The following is a 21,836-nucleotide window of genomic DNA, read 5'->3' on the forward strand; positions in this document are numbered from 1 at the left end:
AACAGTTCGGTAGATAGTTGATTTCAGATTGTTCTTCATCCCACGATCGCAAGGGTGCCCTTTGTCATTCTTCACATCAGCCAGGCTTTGTGTAATCTTAAATTGACTTTATCACCAAGTCGGCCATCATCAGAGATTGTGGAGCCAAGATACTTAAATTTCACTACTCGTGCTAAATTTTCACCGCCAACATCCATGGTTCCAAATTCTCGACGATGTAATGTCATGTATTCTGTCTTATTTTTTTGTTGAGGCGCGGGACGTATAGTGCTAGTCGATTGTACCAGTCTTCTGTTTGGCGCTGCAGATCAAGCTTATTCGTTACAGCCAAAATGACATCATTAGCATAGAGAAGTGTCCATGGTATTGGCTTGTGCAGGTCTGATATGTTGTTGTCCACCACAAGAATGAACAGCAGCGGTAATATGACAGGGCCTTGGTGGACTCCTACAGTTATGCGGAAGTCATCAGATGCTCCTTTGGCATCTTGAACATAAATCCCTGGTTCTACGTAGAGCAATTGTACCCTCTCAACAAGGTGCTCTGGAATGCCACTTTCTTGTAGCGCTGACCAGATATGTCACGAGGTACCGATGGAGGGCTTTCTCACGGTCCAGAATGTCGAGATGAAGCCTCTTATTCTTATTATCTTATTCTTTTTTCAGTGTCTCAACAAAACAGCCGTGCGATGTTAATTGCTCCGATTGTGCCACAATTTTACAAAAAATCCAGCTTGGCTAGTTGTAACTTCGGCTAAATCGCTAATCCTGTTGTCGAGGATTTGTTCGAAAACTGTCATTGCGTAGATCAGAAGTATGATCTGGCGGTAATTATAAAAATAGGCAGGGTTTCCCTTAATTTTGAGCGGAGGTGATTGGGACTGATAGATACGGAAATTCCAAGATTGAAATTTTGTTAAGGTAGTTCCGCCAAAGTTCTCGCGCTTCCCGCCAGTCGAGTAGCAAATTGTCTATTACGTTATTGATGCCGTAAAAACGTTTGAATTGTTCCGTTTCATGATGCCACGGTTTGGCTAGCTGTTAAATATCCCGCTCATATTCTCGTATGTCTAGTTTCACATATAGATCTGCATAGTTGTTGGTTTTATTTTTGGCAGTGACCTCCTTCTCTTTACTACTGGCTGCTTTGTAGGCATTCCAATGAGCCAGAATCTTGTGGAACAGCTGTTCCTTCAACGTTACTGGATCCTTAACATTGTCACTCCGAAGCCACGTGTCATTGCCAATACGTCGTCGTCGCCCTCATTTAGTTGTTCCAAGAATATGGCATGTGGCGTCTTACAGTTCAGTCCGGCTCACTTCAACTGTGGTGATTGGTGGCACTGGTCTCTTTGCAACAACTTCGGCCTCTTTCAGATGCCACCATGTTCCATTTCGGTCCATTTCCTGTGAAGTTGTCTGCAACATTTCTGAGATTCTGTCGTCTCACAAGGATTTAGTCATTGTGAGTCGGATGGGAGCCACTGTAGTACCTGCCTAGATATCACGCTTTTTGAACTGTTTGTTTGCGATGATCACTTTGTGCGTTGTCGGGAATTCGTTGGTTGTCTTTATCGTTCTTCTGTCCATATCCATGACCGCAGTGGGCTGTGTGCTCTTCTTTCTCCGTCTGACGCCCATTCATATCACAAGCAACAAGAAGATAGTCAACGGTTTTCCTGTAAAGCACTGCCCAGAAGGCATCTTTGCTTTCCGTGCGCAGGCCAGTTTGTGTAGCGTTGCACTGAAAATTTTTATTTTCCTTCTATCCCGGACGTAGATATGTTACATCAAGCGATTGTCATACATTTGCACCTCAGAGACTAAACACACATAATTTTGCTAATATAACAATGCCAACACAATTAATTTTCTTCAGTTTCCGTTGTACATCAGTAAGTAACTGCACCCCATCTTTTCTCCTGCACCGTACATATGCCTTCTCTCAAGTGCTGTGGCTACTTCGTCCAAACGCAGTTCAGTGATGCGATACAAATGGGGCTTCTCGCTTGTTTAACCTTAACAGCCCATGCGACGGTAGCCCTTGCATAATTTTCACGCTGACTGGACGTCCCTTCCAGGGGACGCCCTGGGCTTGGTTCGGATTCCATGAGACGTATTTCCATTATTCAGTTATTTCACGGCTCGCTTGTTATAAAGAGTTTTCGAGCTCATGACAGCAGGTAGTTATGTCGCTCCGGACATAAACTGACGCCTTTTGCAGCCCTCCTCCTCCGCTCGTTTCTGCATTAACTTCCAGAAAGGTCGAGTACCTCTTCTGCCAACTGCTTCGTACTGAACGTCTCCATCTCAGCCAAAGTTGCCATTAAGAAATTTGTGTGTGTTTGGTCTACGAGGGGAATTACATTTCGCTCAAGACTGCCGGTAGGGCGGTGGGGAACCCCTATCCGTCACCTGGGACGAGGCACGTGTTATTGCAGTTTAAATGGTTCGTGGAAAATATTTATGAATACAAAACGAAATACCATTTTACTGAAAAACTAATTGAGAACCTGTTAAATCACTTGTCGCAAAAATCGCGTAATCACGTAAAGAAGAATTGCCGCACAGTAATCAACTTTTTGCTTGGCGTGATGTCACAATACGTATGACATGCAAATCAGTGTCGTATTTTCTGCCCCGTGCTGTCTTGTGGTGGCAATATAAATACCTTGTGTGATGATCAAGTGGTCTAGTCTGTCTCGTCTGTAATCATTGACCCCCTTTTATTTGTCCACTTATTTTTTCCTAAGAGTGCAGTAACAACAAATGTTGGAGCCTCCCACTACTTTGCTTGTGAGAAGTCATGCATTCCACCGGTACATTTGAATTCAGTGCATACATTATGAATTGGGAAGTCCCACTTCACGTTATGATGAATTTTCTCCTGGGTGATCGACTTTTCCAATGTGCCTGTTGCAGGCGAATCTCACCTTTAGCCAAGAAATTTGTGTTTCCCGCTCGTCCTTCCTAGGATATTTAGAACCATCCTGAGGGGGAGACACATGCATAGGTTTGGATGCCATTCAGCGATGTTATCATTCTATTAAAATAACACATGGTCCATTAAGTTTTTGAAATAAAATGAATTTCATTATTTCCTTTACATGTCAGCAGTATCCACTACGGTTCAATTCAGTGTCCCATCATCTCAAATTCTGATTCTAGCCTTGATTTTCATGTACCTTTCACGTGTAGTGTTAAGGGAACACTCGTAAGAATATTTAAGGACGTGATGGCTTGAATTTGGGTTCAGTTATTTCAGGATATCAGAACATTGTTATAAAACGCTACAACCTAAGCCATATTCCTTGTCGCCATCATATCTAAGACAGAAGTATCTGTAGGTGAAATTAAAGTATGAGTGTTGGGGAAAGAGCCATCATCTAGATGTTATCTTTCACCTATTCGAGGATTTCGTCAGCTTTAGTTGGATCTATATTGCATGCGGCCTCTGTTAGAGACAGCAATTAAGACGTAGGTTGATGTAATACGTGGTAGTAGTACGAACTTCCTTGTATAAACCTACCGTCCTACATTTACAGTGTGTCGGATCTTATTGCACAAGAAAGCTATGTAATTAGAAATAACAACACTGTGATATAATAAAATGCTGCATTGGTATGATAACAATGTACAAACACAATACGTATTTTTGCGTGAAAGTAAATAATATTTATAAATGATTTGCTATAGTCTGAACAAGATCAAATTTCCAAGGCATTGGAGGACAGACGTATACGGATTTCAATACATAAATGTTTTCCGGATTAAAGAACTTGTATTTCTCCTTTATTCTAGACCAATTCTTCTCATGCCTTCTTTAAATGCGTTCTACGAGCTCGTACATTCCTGTATCGTCAGAAGTTTCTTGGGCGTAATAATGTGACCCGAGAGAAAAAGCGCAACATGTCCTCGTAACAAGTGAGAGCTTTTAAAATTTACTATACCCTGAATTCGACCTCAGATGATGTTTACCCTCAAGAATGTAATGTTCCTGAGAAATGACTTCTCTGCTTGTGATTTCAGTGAGTCGAATGTTCAGGAGCTTTTCCTTTGTGTGAGAGTGGTAGCGGAGTTGACTTTAAATAATTGGTAACATCGTTTTCATTTTTTGACTCCAGACCGAGACCCGAGGTAAGCTGCACAGATCATCAACCTGCGGATGACGTTGGTGGTTGTTTCAGGCGCAATATCTGTGGCAAATCCTTCAGCAAGAAATTGAACCGAATAGTCCACGTGCAAACCCAAACGGGCTTGAAGCTGCACTGTTGCATTGTCTGTGGTAAATCTTTCAATCAAAAACGTGTTCTGAGAGATCACATGCAAATTCACTCGCGTGATATGGCACACTACTGCAATGAATGTGGCAAATCTTTCAGCAGGAAAAACAACCTAACAGTCCATATGCGGATTCACACGAGCGAAAAGCCGTACTGGTGCAATGTCTGTGGTAAATCCTACATCCGCAATGTCGATTTAACAGTTCACATGCGGACTCACACAGGGGAAAGGCCTCATTGTTGCAGTGTATGTGGTAAATCTTTCATCCGCAATAGCCATTTAAGAGTTCACATGCGGATACACACAGAAGAGAGACTACATTGTTGCAATGTTTGTGGTAAGTCCTTTATGCGCAATGGTTTTTTAACAGTTCACATGCGGACTCACACAGGTGAAAGGCCTCATTGTTGCATTGTATGTGGTAAATCCTTCATCCGCAATAGCGAGTTAAGACTTCACATGCGGATACATACAGAAGAGAGGCCATATCGTTGCGATGTTTGTGTTAAATCCTTCACCCGCAATAGCGATTTAAAAGTTCACATGCGGATACACACAGAAGAGAGACTACATTGTTGCAATGTTTGCAGTAAGTCCTTTATGCGCAATGGTGATTTAACAGTTCACATGCGTACTCACACAGGCGAAAGGCCTCATTGTTGTCCTGTATGTAGTAAATCCTTCATCCGCAATAGCGATTTAAAAGTTCACATGCGGATACACACAGGCGTGAGGACACATTGTTGCATTGTTTGCGGTAAGTCCTTTACCCGCAAAGGCGATATGGTAGATCACATGAGCAGTCACACGGCCGAGAAACCTGAATGCTGCAATCTCTGTAGAAAATCCTTCAGCCGCAAAGTACATCTGACAAGACACATGCAGTGTCACGCGGGCGCGAAATCAGAATGGTGCAAAGTCTGTGGGAAGTCGTTCCGCCGGAAAGCCCATTTGAATGTTCACATGTCAACTCACACGGGCTAGAAGCAACACCCTTGCAATGTCTGTGGACGATGTTTCAGCCAGAAAGTCAATCTATCAGTCCACCTGCGTAATCACACAGGTGAGAAGCTACACTGTCGCAGTATCTGTGGCAAGTCCTTTAACCAGAAAGTATCCCTTATGGGTCATATGCAATCTCACACGGGCGTGAAGCCTTACTTTTGCAATGTCTGTGGTAAATACCTCAGCCATAAATTCAGTCTGGCACGTCACATGCGGATTCACACAGACGAGAAGCGACATTGATGCCCTGTCTATGGTAAACCCTTCAGCCTTAAAGTCAGTCTGTCGTGTCACGTGCGGGGTTACACAGACGAGAAGCCACACTACAGCACTGTCTGGGTTAAATCTTTCAGCCTCAATGTTAGTCTAACAGATCACATCCAGAGTGATACGGGCGAGATGCCACAATGCTGCAATACCTATGGCAAATCCTTCAGCCAGAAAGTCCATTTAAGAGTTCAAATGCTGACTCACACGGGCGACAAGCCACTCTGCGCGATATCTGTGGTGAATATTTCAGCCAGCAGGTACATCTAACAGTCCATATACGAACTCACACGTGCGAGAAGTCACACTGCTGTCTGAGGCCACTCCTTCAGGCAGAAAGTCGGTCTAACAGATCATATGGAGCCTGACACCGGCGTAAAGCCAAGCTGCTGCAATATCTGTTGTAATCTGCTTCGGCCACAGTCAGCCTGACACGTCACATGTGCTCTCATACAGGAGAGAAGCCACACCGATATAATGTTTGTGGCAAATCCTTCAGCCAGGAAGTCCACCTAGCACGCCATTTCTGGACTCTCACGGGCGAAATGCCCCATCGCTGCAGTATTTGTAGAAATCTCCTCACCGATAGCAGTCGCCTACAGACTTGAAGTCAAACCGCTTTAATGTCTCCGGCGTATTCTTCAGTTAGCAAATCCACCTTGCATCTACATGGGGACTCATACCGATGAGACGAAAGACAGCTGCAGTATGTGTAGCATGCTGTTCACTGCGGAAAATGCACTCCTGAAATACATGCGGACGCTTATCGACGAGAAACCATACTGGTGAAATGTCTGTGGCAAATCCATCAGCCAGAAAGTCAGTGTAACAGTTCACTTGCAAACGAACACAGGTGTGAACGCAAACGCGTGCTCAGTAATGCTCTAAATTGTTCAGAGAATCATATTATATAATTCCTTAAACTGGGAGCTCGTTAAACTGGCTCACTCCCAGGTGGGGATTGATTTCCCTGATTGGAGAAAATACGTAACTATTTGCTCAAAGACAATCTTGGACTAAAATCAATAAGAAGGCCACTGCGAAATATTTACTTGATTATAGCGCATCTAATTGTTAAAAATCGTACTGTTTTAATTTTTGACTTCCTTGTGGAAGAATGTACTAAGTGCTTTCAGACTGTGATACCGACTTTGTTTCTTCCCAATGACAGAGTTCTGGTTTTCGATTATACAATAACGTGTACGTAAATATTTTAGGCAGTTCACTAAAAATTTCTTTCTGGAAGTAAATTTTTCTCTGCATGTTAATTTTAGATTTAAAAGGTTTCCATGTACTTAAAATATTTAAATGGAATACATGATACGAAATAATCTGTTATGTTCGTTATAGCTTCTGAAGTTCCCAGTTTGTATGCGTGCTATTCATAATTGTCACTAATTATATTACACTAAAATATAGGTAATATGTACAGTATTTGTAGTCTTCACAGTGTTTTTTCTGTACAGCTCTTTATTGTGATACACACGGATGCAGATTTTGTTACGTACCCTCCTCTGTTTCACATAATTTGTATGATTCCATTCTGAAACGCGAGCGTCTTCTTGGTATGTAAACTTTCCGCCGTAGCTATCCTTTCCGTAACAGGGGGTTCTCATCAAATGAAACGTTGCCATCAGTGGTATAAGCTTCCTAAAATTTTGCGATCAGGTGTTCATCTACTTGCTTTATTTTTTACTTTGGGAGGAATTTGTTCATTATATGCCTCATTATCAGATAAATTTAAAAATATGTGAAAGAATACCTTGATAATATTAATGAAAATAATGGCTTTACGTTCCACTAACTAATTTTACGGTTTCCGGAGACGCTGAAGTGCTGGTGTTTAGTCAAAAAGGATTTCAGTTTCATGCCATTAAATCTACTGACACGAGGCTGATGTAGTCGAGCACCTTCAAATACCACCGGACTGAGCCAGATTCGAACATACCAAGTTTGAGTCTGATGGCCTGCCATTGCCTCGACCGTCTGAGCCACTCAACCTGGCAAGGAAGAATGACTTCCATATCATCAGCTCATAGCAAGTAGGTGTAACTAGTCAACAAACAATTGCAGGAAATATAATTACCTTATTTAGTTTTCTATAAATCTCCTGCGACAACCTTACGCCCATAAGAATCTTTATTTCGTCCATATTTGTACGGAACCGATCTTGATTTCCACTCCTTCGTTTTTCTTACTAAACTGAGATGCGATTTTCTGCTGGGCACCTTTTGTCTGTTCAGCCGCAGTATGTTCTGGCATAACTCGTCATGAAAAAATAAAATATTTCGCTATGTTTTGCTCTCCCTAAAAACTCGCGCTTTACATGTTGATGGAATTTTAGGGTCTAGGTTGACGAAGAAGTTACACTGTTTCGATTCGTATCAGTATTATCGTCACCTCTGTCACTGTCATGATCGCTACTTGAACAGATATTGATCACAGGTTGTTTCTTTCGCGAATTCTAAATTTTCGCATCAGCTGGGTCCTAACTCCGTACATTCGAGGCTGCAGTACTTGTCCCGTGTAAATTCCTGTCACTATTTCCCCTGTGGCAGAACTTACTTCACTAAGATCACTATCCTACCCACTACATATCGACATTTCGTTTATCGTGACCCGTAAACCATCTTCAGCTAACGGTGGGGACTGGTGATTCCATTCGGACATTTTAGCAGAAAAAATATAAGAAAAGGAATTGAATAGAACCCTGATCTCTGCACTTTGGAGGAAAATAATGAATTGTACCTGTATTACTGAACACATGCGTACTATAATAAATGGAAACTCGCAGTAAACACGCAGTTCAGTCGTGAAGAAAGAACCCAAAACTCAAAGTCACTTCTAAAGTATTACCAGAGAGGTCTGTTGAGTATCACGATCTCCAGTAATATCTCCTACTGCAATATTATTTCATCCAAGAGACGATTAGGCGTTGAGCCAAAGCTTCGGTGCGGGGCTATTGGGCTTTAGGACGTTCTTGCCCAGACGTAAGTTGCGTTCTGTATGGCCCAACTCTTGGATGATACATTGGAATTGAGAGAATATCGTTGAAGGAAATTCACATCAGAGGGTAGACTCATCCAGAATACGGTACTGAAAAAGAAATAAACCTCTGCAGGCAGGTAACTGAGAAAAAAATATATTTATTATCGGCGGATATATCCACGTTCCCCGCCGAGCAAGCAACTTGTAACCGCGGATCTCCACGCGTCACCCACCGAACGGGTTAATGCACCAAGGGCCGAAATTCCCTAAGCAATTATATAGTGTACGTAAACCTTAATGTTCTCACTCTAAAAACTCATATCAGTGGCATTTTGCTATCAAAATCTACCGTGGAATATAGGTAAGTCTCTAGAGAAGGCAGCACGGATCATACAAATTAAATAAGAGAACTTGAATCAGATCGTAGCGGATACACTGCGAAATTTTAACTAGGGCCAAGCTTGAGAAATGTTAAGCGAGAATAACTGAAGCATTCGTACCATACCCACTGAGTAGATATATCCTACTTATTATTTAAGAGTAATATATAGAATCATGATCGTATATCCACTGCCGAATAAATAATTCAGTAACTAACTCTGAATACTGCCCCATCAGCTAGGTAACCTGTACCAACCCAGCTGATCGGCAGTTAAACTGCACCACCCAAGGGAAAGGTCCAGTGCAAGAGAAACAAACAGGAAGTGTCACACACCACTACACACCCAGAACAAATGAAAAATATAGAGAGTAAACTTACCTCCAGGTGGTAGAAAACAACAAAAAAACGGTGGATCAAGCTACGAACTGCCAGTGTGTCAAATAGTTATTGAGTAGAAAGAAGTCAAATCTTTCTCCTTTTTTAAGAAAAATATAATTCATAAACTCAAAACGGAATTAACAGATAAAATTACAGATCATCCTCGAAGATTTAACAAGATAAAATATAGGTTACCTGAACTAAAATAAAATCAGTTTGAAATGGAATATGAATCAAATTATCTTTAAAAGAATAACAAATTAAATTAAATCAGCTGTTTTAAATCCACAGCAAAATTCCAATGTATTTCAAGTTGAACTAAACACTTTAATTAAAGGAAATTAAATTAAAACCGCCGGTCGGTAAGCAAGGAATGAAATAAATGACAAAGATACAAACAAAACTTTAGGTTACCTTCGCAACAACCACCATTCCTTCTAAACGGAGAACATGTACCTTTAAAATTAGCCAATGTCTTAGGTAGGGATTTGAAATTACAACCGTTACCAATATTTCCAATTACACCTTGAGAGATATTTTCTTACTTTCTTGAAACTCTCCTTTTTCTTTCTGACAGAGAGACCAGTTACAATGGGAGGTCCAGCACAGGATATCAGAACTTTTAGTAAAATACCCAAAAGAAAAGGAAAAATCCCAGCAACACAAACAGGGGAAACGAAAGGAAATGAGCGTCAATGAGCTCCAAAGATAAAATCAATCACACCCAACACGGGTTACATCAAACTACAGAGCAATATCACAAGGGGCAGTCCACCATATTAAATCTTAATTATCTCTTTTTCAAAAAACAGTCATCATCACCAAGGATACCATAGCTAATTGTTATACATGGCGAGGACCAATCCCGGAGGAGGACAACAATGGTAGGAAAAATGAAGGCCGATAATCCTTAAGCCATTCCCAAATACACGTAAAAATCCCAAAAGGAACAATGTAATTAATTTAAAGCAACAAGAAACAAATTTAATACGAAAGTTACCACCGTGATAATCCTTACTGGAACTCCCATGTATTAACCCAGTTTTAAGACCAAGATATTTGAAACAGAAGTAACATCAAAAGCTGATGGTAGTAATAATAATTAAAATTTCTCATTTCTTACTTTTCTTTACAATTTTGCCCAAGAAACCATTTAAATTCCTTATTGTGAAGGTTAAACACACTAGAAACATAAATAAGCAAAACTAATACATTTTCAACCCGATGTATGAAAACACAGTATGTTCATGAAGTATTCACAAGAAGGTTTTATCATAATTTTCCGCCGCACACCACTAATTTTATGATAACAGGCTCTCTTCGAAGAAATCACTGAAGTAGTTCACTCCGGGTGAGAAATACCGAGCTAATTTTAAGGATGTGGTCTAACATTTTAGTTGCTCGAGCAGTAGAAAAGTATCAGGCATAGGCTAGCCATGCAAGCTTACCAGACCAAGATCACCAAAAATAGAAAAAGAACACGAATCTTCTTCAAGAGGATGAAAAAAGGTAGAACCATCCACCTTATTTCAACTATCCGTAATCCATGCCGCTACACCAGTACATAACGCGCCGACAATTACACAAGCTTCTTCTCTCCATGATGGAACCACAGCGAGTGCAAGACATCGCTTCCCTCTCTCTCTCTCTCTCTCTCTCTCTCTGGAGTCGAAAGTTTCCAAAATGGCCGACTCAAGCGTTCTGATTGGCCAGAGCAAGACGAAGGAGAACGGCGACCAATAGTTCCCACAATAGCCGTAAGATAGCAGTAACAATCAGAGCTTACAAGTGCTCGCAGAATTAAAAATCACAAATAATTTTGAGAACACAGATTAAGTAGTAGAATAGTTGACACGAATTTGAATGCAGTAACAGTAGTATAATTGGATGGTTCTGCCGCCTCCTCCTCCTCCCGCGGGAAATTTGTATTTTGGCGGGAGATTTGAATTTGTAAACAAAGCCACGTGCTTTTTGACAGCTGTCATCGACAACAAAGCATCGCTAACCTCACTGCTGCCATCTTGACGGGCCTAAACCTCAGTTGTACCAACTTAACCTAACTAGCGCGAGATTTGAACAGGTAAACAAATCCACGTGTTTTTGACAGCCACGTGCTTTTTGACAGACAACAACGTATCGAAAACCTCAGTGCAGCCACCGTGACGGACCTAAACCGAAGTGGTACCAACTTAACCTCACTAGCGCGAGATTTGAATCGGTAAACAAATCAACGTGCTATTTTGACAGCTGCCATCCGCCATCTTTAAACTACAGAGCACCGTGCTGCCCTCTTTATCGCAGTAGCTGCAAATTCGTCACCTGTCATCCGCAGTGCTGTCATCTTAACGGCCCTAAACCTTAGTGCTACCAACTTAACCTCACTAGCGTGAGATTTGAATCGATAAACAAATCCACGTGCTTTTTTTACAGCTGTCATCCGCCATCTTCAATCTATAGAGCACATTGCTGCCCTCTTTAGCTACTTACCTTTGAAATGTGGTGGCGGATAATTTGAGAAATGCTTTTTGACAGCAGCCATCTTTGAGCACCGTGCTGTCCTCTTTAGCTAGATACCTTTGAAATGTGGTGGCAGACAATTCTACGTGACAGCAGCCATCTTTGAGCACAGTGCTGCCCTCTTTGTGGTGGCGGCAAATTCCATGTGCTCTTGTTTGGAAACAAACCTATGTGCTTTTCTGACAGCTACCATCCACCATCTTTAATCAACAGAGCACCGTGCTGCACTCTATGTGGTGGCGGCAAATACCACGTGCTCTTGTTTGGAAACAAAGCCACGTGCTTTTTGTCATCCGTTATCTTTAATCTAGAGAGCACCGTGCTGCCCTCTTGCGTCAGCTGACATCCGCCATCTTTAAACAACAGAGCACTATGCTGCTCTCTGTAGTAGCGGGTAATTTGAAAAGTTCTGTCAGCTATCATCCGCCGTCTTTAATCTAGAGAGCACCGTGCTGCAATCTTTGTGGTGGTGATAAATTCCACGTGCTCTTGTTTGGAAACAAACTCACGTGCTTTTTTTGACGGCTGTCATCCGCCATCTTTAATCTACAGAGCACCGCGCTGCACTCTGTGGTGGCGGACAATTTGAAAAGCTGGTAAGAGAGCATCGTGTTGACATCTTTATTCTTTGACATGTGGTGGCGGCTACGTGCTTTTGGTCATCCACCATCCTTAATCTAGAGAGCACCGTGCTGCCCTCTTGCGTCAGCTGACATCCGCCATCTTTAAACTACAGAGCACTATGCTGCTCTCTGTAGTAGCGTTAATTCGAAAAGTTCTGTCAGCTATCATCCGCCATCTTTAATCTAGAGAGCACCGTGCTGCCCTCTTTGTGGTGGTGGCGAATTCCACGTGCTTTACAAGCCTACGTGCTTTTTTGACAGCTGTCATCCACCATCTTTAATAAAAAGAGCATCGTGCTGCTATCATGCGGGCAATTTGAAAAGCTGCCAAGAGAGCATAGTGTTGTCATCTTTATTCTTCGACATGTTGTGGCGGCAAATTCCACATCCGCCATCTGAGAGCACCGTGCTGCGCTCTTGATCGTAGTAGCGGACAATTTAAAAGAACATGTCAAGGAATACCTTTGTTCTAGGAGAAGAAAAGACTACAGTTCTGAACGGCTTGCGTAAGATAGCGATTGTTATAACCTCCTTTTCCCTGCTCTGTTAAGGTATAGCTTTATCGAATACTTGAAGATTATATTACAAAATAAGTGATTAAGAGTATAATCGAACACTGTACTCGATACAACATATGATCAGAACTTGACAGCCACGTGCTTTTTGACAGACAACAACGCATCGCTAACCTCACTGCTGCCATCGTGACGGGTCTGAACCTCAGTAGTACGACCTTAACCTAACTAGCGCGAGATTTGAATAGGTAAACAAATCCACGTGTTTTTTGACAGACAACAACGTATCGCAAACCTCAGTGCAGCCATCTTGACGGACCTAAACCTTAGTGGTACCAACTTAACCTCACTAACGCGAGATTTGAATCGGTAAACAAATCTACGTGCTTTTTTGACAGCTGTCATCCGCCATCTTTAAACTACAGAGCAGCGTACTGCCCTCTTTATCGCAGTAGCTGCAAATTCGTCACCTGTCATCCGCAGTGCAGCCATCTTGGCGGGCCTAAACCTTAGTGCTACCAACTTAACCTCACTAGCGCGAGATTTGAATTTGTAAACAAAGCCACGTGAATTTTTGACAGCTGTCATCCGCCGTCTTTAATCAAGAGAGCGCCGTGCTGCACTCTATGTGGTGGCGGCAAATTCGAAGTGCTTTACAAACTCACGTGCTTTTGTCATCCGGCATCTTTAATCCAGAGGGGACCGTGCTGCCCTCCTTGTGGCGGTGGCAAATTCCACGTTCTCTTGTTTGGAAACAAATCCACGTGCTTTCTTGACAGCTATCATCCGCCATCTTCAATCTATAGAGCACATTGCTGCCCTCTTTAGCTACTTACCTTTGAAATATGGTGGCGGATAACTTGAAAAAATGCTTTTTGACAGCAGCCATCTTTGAGCACCGTGCTGCCCTCTTTAGCTAGATACCTTTGAAATGTGGTGGCAGACAATTCTACGTGACAGCAGCCATCTTTGAGCACAGTGCTGCCCTCTTTGTGGTGGCGGCAAATTCCGCGTGCTCTTGTTTGGAAACAAACCTATGTGCTTTTCTGACAGCTACCATCCACCATCTTTAATCAACAGAGCACCGTGCCGCACTCTATGTGGTGGCGGCAAATTCCACGTGCTCTTGTTTGGAAACAAAGCCACGTGCTTTTTGTCATCCGCTATCTTTAATCTAGAGAGCACCGTGCTGCCCTCTTGCGTCAGCTGACATCCGCCATCTTTAAACAACAGAGCACTATGCTGCTCTCTGTAGTAGCGGGTAATTTGAAAAGGTCTGTCAGCTATCATCCGCCATCTTTAATCTAGAGAGCACCGTGCTGCCCTCTTTGTGGTGGTGGTAAATTTCACGTGCTTTACAAACCTACGTGCTTTCTTGACAGCTGTCATCCGCCATCTTTAATCTACAGAGCACTGCGCTGCATTCTGTGGTGGCGGACAATTTGAAAAGCTGCCAAGAGAGCATCTTGTTGGCATCTTAATTCTTTGACATGTGGTGGCGGCTACGTGCTTTTTGTCATCCGCCATCTTTAATCTAGAGAGCACCGTGCTGCCCTCTTGCTTCAGCTGACATCTGCCATCTTTAAACTATAGAGCACTATGCTGCTCTCTGTAGTAGCGGGTAATTTGAAAAGTTCTCTCAGCTATCATCCGCCATCTTTAATCTAGAGAGCACCGTGCTGCCCTCTTTGTAGTGGTGGCGAATTCCACGTGCTTAACAAGCCTACGTGCTTTTTCGACAGCTGTCATCCACCACCTTTAATCAAAAGAGCATCGTGCTGCTATCATGCGGGCAATTTGAAAAGCTGCCAAGAGAGCATCGTGTTGTCATCTTTATTCTTCGTCATGTGGTGGCGGCAAATTCCACATCCGACATCTGAGAGCACCGTGCTGCGCTCTTGATCGTAGTAGCGGACAATTTAAAAAGAAGCGATTAAGAAAATAATCGAACACTGTACTCGATACAACATATGATCAGAACATCGATTTGTTCTAAGAGAAAACAGGACTACAGTTTTGAATAGCTTGCGTAAGATAGTGATTGTTTGCTTAGCTTCAACATGTGATTAGGACATTAAAACATAGCAATACTAGAATCGAACACTGCGCTCGATATTGTTAACCTTAAGATGTGATCAGAACATTAATTGATGTGTTCAAAACACTAGATAACTGATCAAGACTAGATTCGAACACTGTACTCGATACAACATGTATTTAGAACATGTTAGGGGATACCTTTGTTCTAAGAAAATCAGATTGAAACATAACAAGACTAGAATCGAACACTGCACTCGATGTTGTTCACTTTAACATGTGATCAGAACATTAATTGATGTGCATAACTCCCTTTACCTTTACTTACTCTGCCAAGGTACATCTTTATCGAACACGCATTGCAAAAGCGAGAGTGTGCAAGTTTAGACTTGAACACATACTACCGTTCGAAAAGCATATATATACATACTATAGTGCGATGTTGTAGTACACTGCATTGAAAGACTGGAATCAAGCACTGTTTAGAAAAAAAATATCTTCTCAACATACTTACTGTGCTAGACGATAACATACTTACGAATTTAATCAACACCTTCCTTCTTGCCCTTATTCTTCTTCGAGAGGGGAAGGAGTAGGAGGAGAAGGTAATACCTAATCTAAAATAAAAGAATATGCCAATTCTACAGTATTTATTTGCATCTTGTATGTACTAGTTTTTTCATGAATGATTTTACTTGTATTGATGTTTACGCACTTTTGACTTCTCGATGTAATTCTTGTATGTACATGCTTTTACGCGTCAATAAAACTAATAACACAAGATTTGTTCTCTATCCCGCGATATATAATGAAAATAAAACGTTGATTTTGTTCTTCTATTTCTAAATCAGTTAGGTAAAAAAACTTGAAAGTCTTTGCAGACGCATAAAATCCCTTCTCCAAATTTCGTTTTTAATCTTCGTAGTGAAATTACTTTAAATTGCTCATTTAGCGGTAGACTTGTTAGCGGCTTGGTAGTTGGTGTTGAAATATGACCTAGCTGGATAATCTTCTCCATAGTTTTTCTAAAAAGAACAAATATATAAATGTAGCGTTAGCACTTGCATCACATATAGTAACAATAGGATATTAAAGGGTAAGTGTGCTAGCCTAGAGTTAACGATGTTCGGAAGAAACCAAGTTTCAACCTATAGAGGTCAGACATTGCTGTAAGTTCGAAATTATAAGATTAACCAGCATGAGGATTGAAGAGAACAACTATTTATCATTAACTTAATGTTACGACGTTCGGGAGAAACCAAGTTTCAACCTATAGAGGTTAGACATTGCTGTAAGTTTGAAATTATAAGATTCACCTCTTCTATGGCATGTGGATTGAAGAGAATAAGTATTTATCAATAGACTAAAGTTACGATGTTCAGAAGAAGCCCAGTTTCAACCGATAGAAATCGGACATGGTTGTAAGTTTGAAATTATAAGATTAACCTCTTCTATAGCATGAGGATTGAAGAGAATAACTATTTACCAATAGACTAAAGTTACGATGTTCGGAAGAAACCAAGTTTCAACCTATAGAGATCAGACCTGGCTCTAAGTTTGAAATTATAAGATTATCCTCTTCTATGACATGCAGATTAAAGAAAATAACTATTTATCAATAGACTAAAGTTACGATGTTCGGAAGAAACCAAGTTTGAACCTGTACAGGTCAGACATTGCTGTAAGTTTGAAATTATAAAATTAACTTCTTCTATAGCATGCGGATAGAAGAGGGAAACTATTTACTAATAGACTAATGTTACGATGTTCGGAAGAAACCAAGTTTCAACCTATAGAGGTCAGACATAGCTGTGAGTTTGAAATTATAAGATTAACCTCTTCTATAGCATAAGGATTGAAGAGAACAACTATTTATCATTAGACTAATGTTACGACGTTCGGAAGGTACCAAGTTTCAACCTATAGAGGTTAGACAATGCTGTAAGTTTGAAATTATAAGATTAACCTCTTCTATGGCATGCAGATTAAAGAAAATAACTATTTATCAATAGACTAAAGTTACGACGTTCAGAAGAAACCAAGTTTGACCCTGTACAGGTCAGACATTGCTGTGAGTTTGAAATTATAAGATTAACATCTTCTATAGTATGTGGATTAAAGCGAAAACTATTTATCATTAGACTAAAGTTATGATGTTCGGAAGAAACCAAGTTTGGACCTGTACAGGTCAGACATTGCTGTGAGTTTGAAATTATAAGATTAACATCTTCTGTAACATGCGGATAGAAGAGGGAAACTATTTACTAATAGACTTAAAGTTACGATGTTCGGAAGAAACCATGTTTCAACCTATAGAGGTTAGACATGGCTGTGAGTTTGAAATTATAAGATTAACTTCTTCTATAGCATGAGGATTGATGAGAACAACTATTTATCATTAGACTAATGTTACGACGTTCGGAAGAAACCAAGTTTCAGCCTATAGAGGTTAATCATTGCTGTAAGTTTGAAATTATAAAATTATCCTCTTCTATGACATGCAGATTAGAGAAAATAACTATATATGTTTTTTGAACGGTAGTATGTATTCAAGTCCAAACTTGCACACTCTTGCTTTGCGATGCATGTTCGATAAAGATGTACCTTGGCAGAGTAAGTAAAGGTAAAGGAAGTTATACACATCAATTAATGTTCTGATCACATGTTAAGGTTAACGACATCGAGTGCAGTGTTCTATTCTAGTCTTGATCACTAATCTAGTGTTTTGAGCACATCAATTAATGTTCTGATTACATGTTAAGGTTAACAACATCGAGTGCAGTGTTCGATTCTAGTCTTGCTATGTTTTAATCTCATTTCATGTTCTAATCACATGTTGAAGTTAACAACATCGAATGCAGTGTTTGATTTTAGTCTTGTTATGTTTTACAATCTTGTTGTTTTGCAATGCATGTTCGATAGAGGTGTACCTTGAAAGAGTAGGAAGAGTTCGATTCTAGTCTTGCTATGTTTGAACCTGATTTAATGTTCTAATCACATGTTGAAGTTAACATCAAGTGCAGTGTTCGATTCTAGTCTTGTTATGTTTTACAATCTTGCTTTTGCAATGCACGTTCGATAGAGATGTACCTTCACTGAGCAGGAAGAGCAGCTCAGTAAGTATGTTGAGGAGAGAATTTTTTGTTTTTCTAAACAGTGCTTGATTCTAGTCTCGCAATGCTGTGTTCTGCAACATCGAACACTAGTATGCAGTTCAAGTTGTAATAAGTTTTGAACAGTAGTATGTGTGTGTTCAATTCTAAACATGCGTCACTGCGGGTATGCGAGCGGATGACAGGTGACGAAATTGCCCCGCATAGGGCAGCACGATGCTCTGTTCATTAAAAGATGGCGGATGACAGCTAACGAAATTGCCCGCATGATAACAGCATAGTGCTCTGTTGGTTAAAGATGGCAGATGACACCTGTCAAAAAAAGCACATGGCTTTGTTTCCAAACAAGAGCACGTGGAATTTACCGCCACAACAAAGAGGGCAGCACTGTACTCTGTTGGTTAAAGATGGCGGATGATGGCTGTCAAAAAATCACGTGAGTTTGTTTCCAAACAAGAGCGCGTGAAATTTTTCAATTTGCCACCACCACATTTCAAAGGTATCTAGCTAAAGAGGGCAGCACGGTGCTCTCTTGATTAATGATGGCGGATGATAGCTAACAGAACTTTTCAAATTGCCCGCTACTACGTGCTTAAGGTAGTAGCCATAAAGAGGGCAGCACGGTGTTCTGTGGATTAAAGATGGCGGATGACAGCTGACGAAATTGCCCGCATGATAGCAGAATGGTGCTCTGTTGATTCAAGATGGCGGATGACAGCTGTCAAAAAAGCACATGGCTTTGTTTCCAAACAAGAGCACGTGGAATTTGCCGCCACCACATTTCAACTAAAGATTGCAGCACTGTTCTCTCTGGTTTAAAGATGGCGGATGACAGCTGTCAGAAAAGCATATAGGTTTGTAAAGGACGTGGAATTTACCGCCACCACATTTCAAAGGTAAGTAGCTAAAGAGGGCAGCACGGTGATTAAAGATGGCGGATGACAGCTGTCAACAATGCATGTTGATTTGTTTCCAAACAAGAGCACGTGGAATTTGCCGCCACCACATTTCAAACTAAAGATTGCAGCACTGTTCTCTCTGGATTAAAGATGGCGGATGACAGCTGTCAGAAAAGGATATAGGTTTGTAAAGCACGTGGAATTTACCGCCACCACATTTCAAAGGTAAGTAGCTAAAGAGGGCAGCACGGTGCTCAAAGATGGTTGCTGTCAAAAAGCATTTTTCAAATTATCCGCTACCACAAAGAGGGCAGCACTGTGCTCTGAGGATTAAAGATGGCGGATGACAGCTGCACGTAGATTTGTTTATCTCACGCTAGTGAGGTTAAGTTGGTAGCACTAAGGTTTAGGCCCGCCAAGATGGCAGCACTGCTGATTACAGGTGACGAATTTTACATCTACTACGATAAAGAGGGCAGCACAGTGTTCTGTGGTTTAAAGATGGCGGATGACAGCTGTCAAAAAAGCACGTGGCTGTCAAAAAGCACGTGGCTTTGTTTACCACACGCTAGTTAGGTTAAGTTGGTACCACTAAGGTTTAGGCCCGTCAAGATGGCAGTACTGATGTTAGCGATGCGTTGTTGTCTGTCAAAAAGCACGTGGCTGTCAAAAAACACGTGGCTTTGTTTACCTCGCGCTAGTTAGGTTAAGTTGGCACTACTGAGGTTTAGGCCCGTCAAGATGGCAGTACTGATGTTAGCGATGCGTTGTTGTCTGTCAAAAAGCACGTGGCTGTCAAAAAACACGTGGCTTTGTTTACCTCGCGCTAGTTAGGTTAAGTTGGCACTACTGAGGTTTAGGCCCGTCAAGATGGCAGTACTGATGTTAGCGATGCGTTGTTGTCTGTCAAAAAGCACGTGGCTGTCAAAAAGCACGTGGCTTTGTTTACAAATTCAAATCTCCCGCCAAAATTCAAATTTCCCGCCTGAATTCAAATTTCCCGCCGGAATTCAAATTTCCCGCCAAAATTTAAATTTTCCGACAAAATTCAAATTTCCCGCGTGAGGAGGCGCCAGAACTGTCCAATTATACTACTCATAGAGAACTGGCACAGAGTGAACACTTGATAATGCCCGAGTGCACCAACCTCGGTAAAGAGAATACCGCGGTAAACCTCACAATTTTACCAGGGTAAAGTCGTATTTCTGTTGCACCAAGCTCGGTTTCGAGTTTACCGACATTTTACCGCGGTATAATGTTTACCGCGCGTGAGCGAGCGGTTAACTAAGAAAACCGCGGTAAAGTTTATTTGTGCTCTGTGGTTAAAGATTCCAAGATGGAGCTTAACAACTAGGCCTATAGGTTATATCTCCAATATCTTAATCAGTTTGAAAGAAATGAAGGGAGAATTATAGAAGAGAGACGCGATTTATTTGAAGAATTAAGCGATGTTTCGTTCCAGAGAAGATTTAAATGGTGAACAATTGGAATGCCCGACTCGGAGAAACTGTCCTATGTCGCCTAGAAATCGTCTTTTAATAGCGCTGCGGTTCTATGCAACTGGAACATTTCAAGGAGTGATCGGTGACGTCTGTGATGTTGACAGAACAACTGTATGCCGCATAATACACAAGGTTTCTGATCTACTTGCGTCGTTATCGCCACAGTTCATTCAACTTTCACTTACGCAGCGAGAACAAAGAGAGGTTATGGAAGGGTTTCATACAATAGCTGGGTTCCTTGGTGTATTGCGTGCGCTGGACTGCACTCATGTGCGAATACAGTCTCCCGGAGGTGAAAATGGGGAGGTGTTTAGAAATAGGAAAGGTTATTTCTCGCTAAACATGCAAACTGTGAGCGATTCGAACCTCACGATACGAGATATTGTAGCAAGATGGCCAGGGTCAACTCATGTTAGCACAATATTTCACAATTCTGGGCTGAGAGCGCGTCTCGAGACGAGAGAAATAGCTAATGGCTATATTTTGGGTGATGGAGGTTACCCATGTAAATCCTTCCTCCTTACACCTGTTCAGAACCCCACCTCCCCAGCAGAACAACGATATAACAGAGCCCATATTGCCACAAGGAATGTTGTCGAGAGACAATATTGTGTGTGGAAAAGGAGGTCCCCTTCCATGTCTTTAGGACTTCGATGTAACATTCAAAACATGTCGAACATTACTTTCCATTTTAAGGAGTCGATAACTTGCTTGCGCTGTCACAAAATGTAAACACGAGGGACAAGTGACTGTCAAAACGATCACTGCCGGCTGGATAAACTAAAGACAAGTGATTATCGAAATGATCACTGCTTCCTGAATACCACATCGAATTTCTTCCGAGGGGAATAATAGCGAGAAAATCAAGCGTCTAGAAACCGCGGTAACGAAACCGGGCGATAGTAATGGTGCACTCGGGCATAAGTTTAGAAAAGTGTTTAACCACATACCCAGGCAAATGGCACACTAAACACTTCTCAATCGAAGAGTTTCGAACTACGCTATCAAATTCAGGTAGAGAGTTTCCACAGTCTTCGATATTTACTGCATCTTGAACCACAATTTTTGCTTAATGGAACTTTGCACTTCTAGACCATTCAGTAAAAAATTATCTTATTTTACTATCAAATCATCACTGAAATGAACATGAAACATTCTGTTATTACGCGTTAACTCAGTATGCTTCCGGGGAATAGCTCTGGCCTATTTTCAAATCGATTTCTATCCTTCGGTGGTGAAAAAGACGCATGTAATCAACTAATATACCATAGCATGACTTACAGCCAGACACAAAACAGTACGGCATACTGAACTATTAAACTAAGCA

At 41.4% G+C, this 21,836-nt stretch overlaps 1 protein-coding gene across 1 annotated transcript in view; it reads left to right on the forward strand.

The window, feature by feature from the left end:
- LOC136885208 (zinc finger protein 397-like) overlaps positions 1 to 21,836 on the forward strand; it is a 112,725-nt gene that overhangs the window by 74,903 nt on the left and 15,986 nt on the right. Inside the window, exon 5 of the mRNA XM_068230261.1 lies at positions 4,124 to 4,452. Within this exon, the coding sequence (XP_068086362.1) occupies positions 4,124 to 4,452 (329 nt within the window). The remainder of the gene's footprint in view (positions 1 to 4,123; positions 4,453 to 21,836) is intronic.

Source organism: Anabrus simplex, chromosome 14 (genome assembly GCF_040414725.1).
Source record: "Anabrus simplex isolate iqAnaSimp1 chromosome 14, ASM4041472v1, whole genome shotgun sequence".
Classification (NCBI taxonomy): Eukaryota; Metazoa; Arthropoda; class Insecta; order Orthoptera; family Tettigoniidae; genus Anabrus; species Anabrus simplex.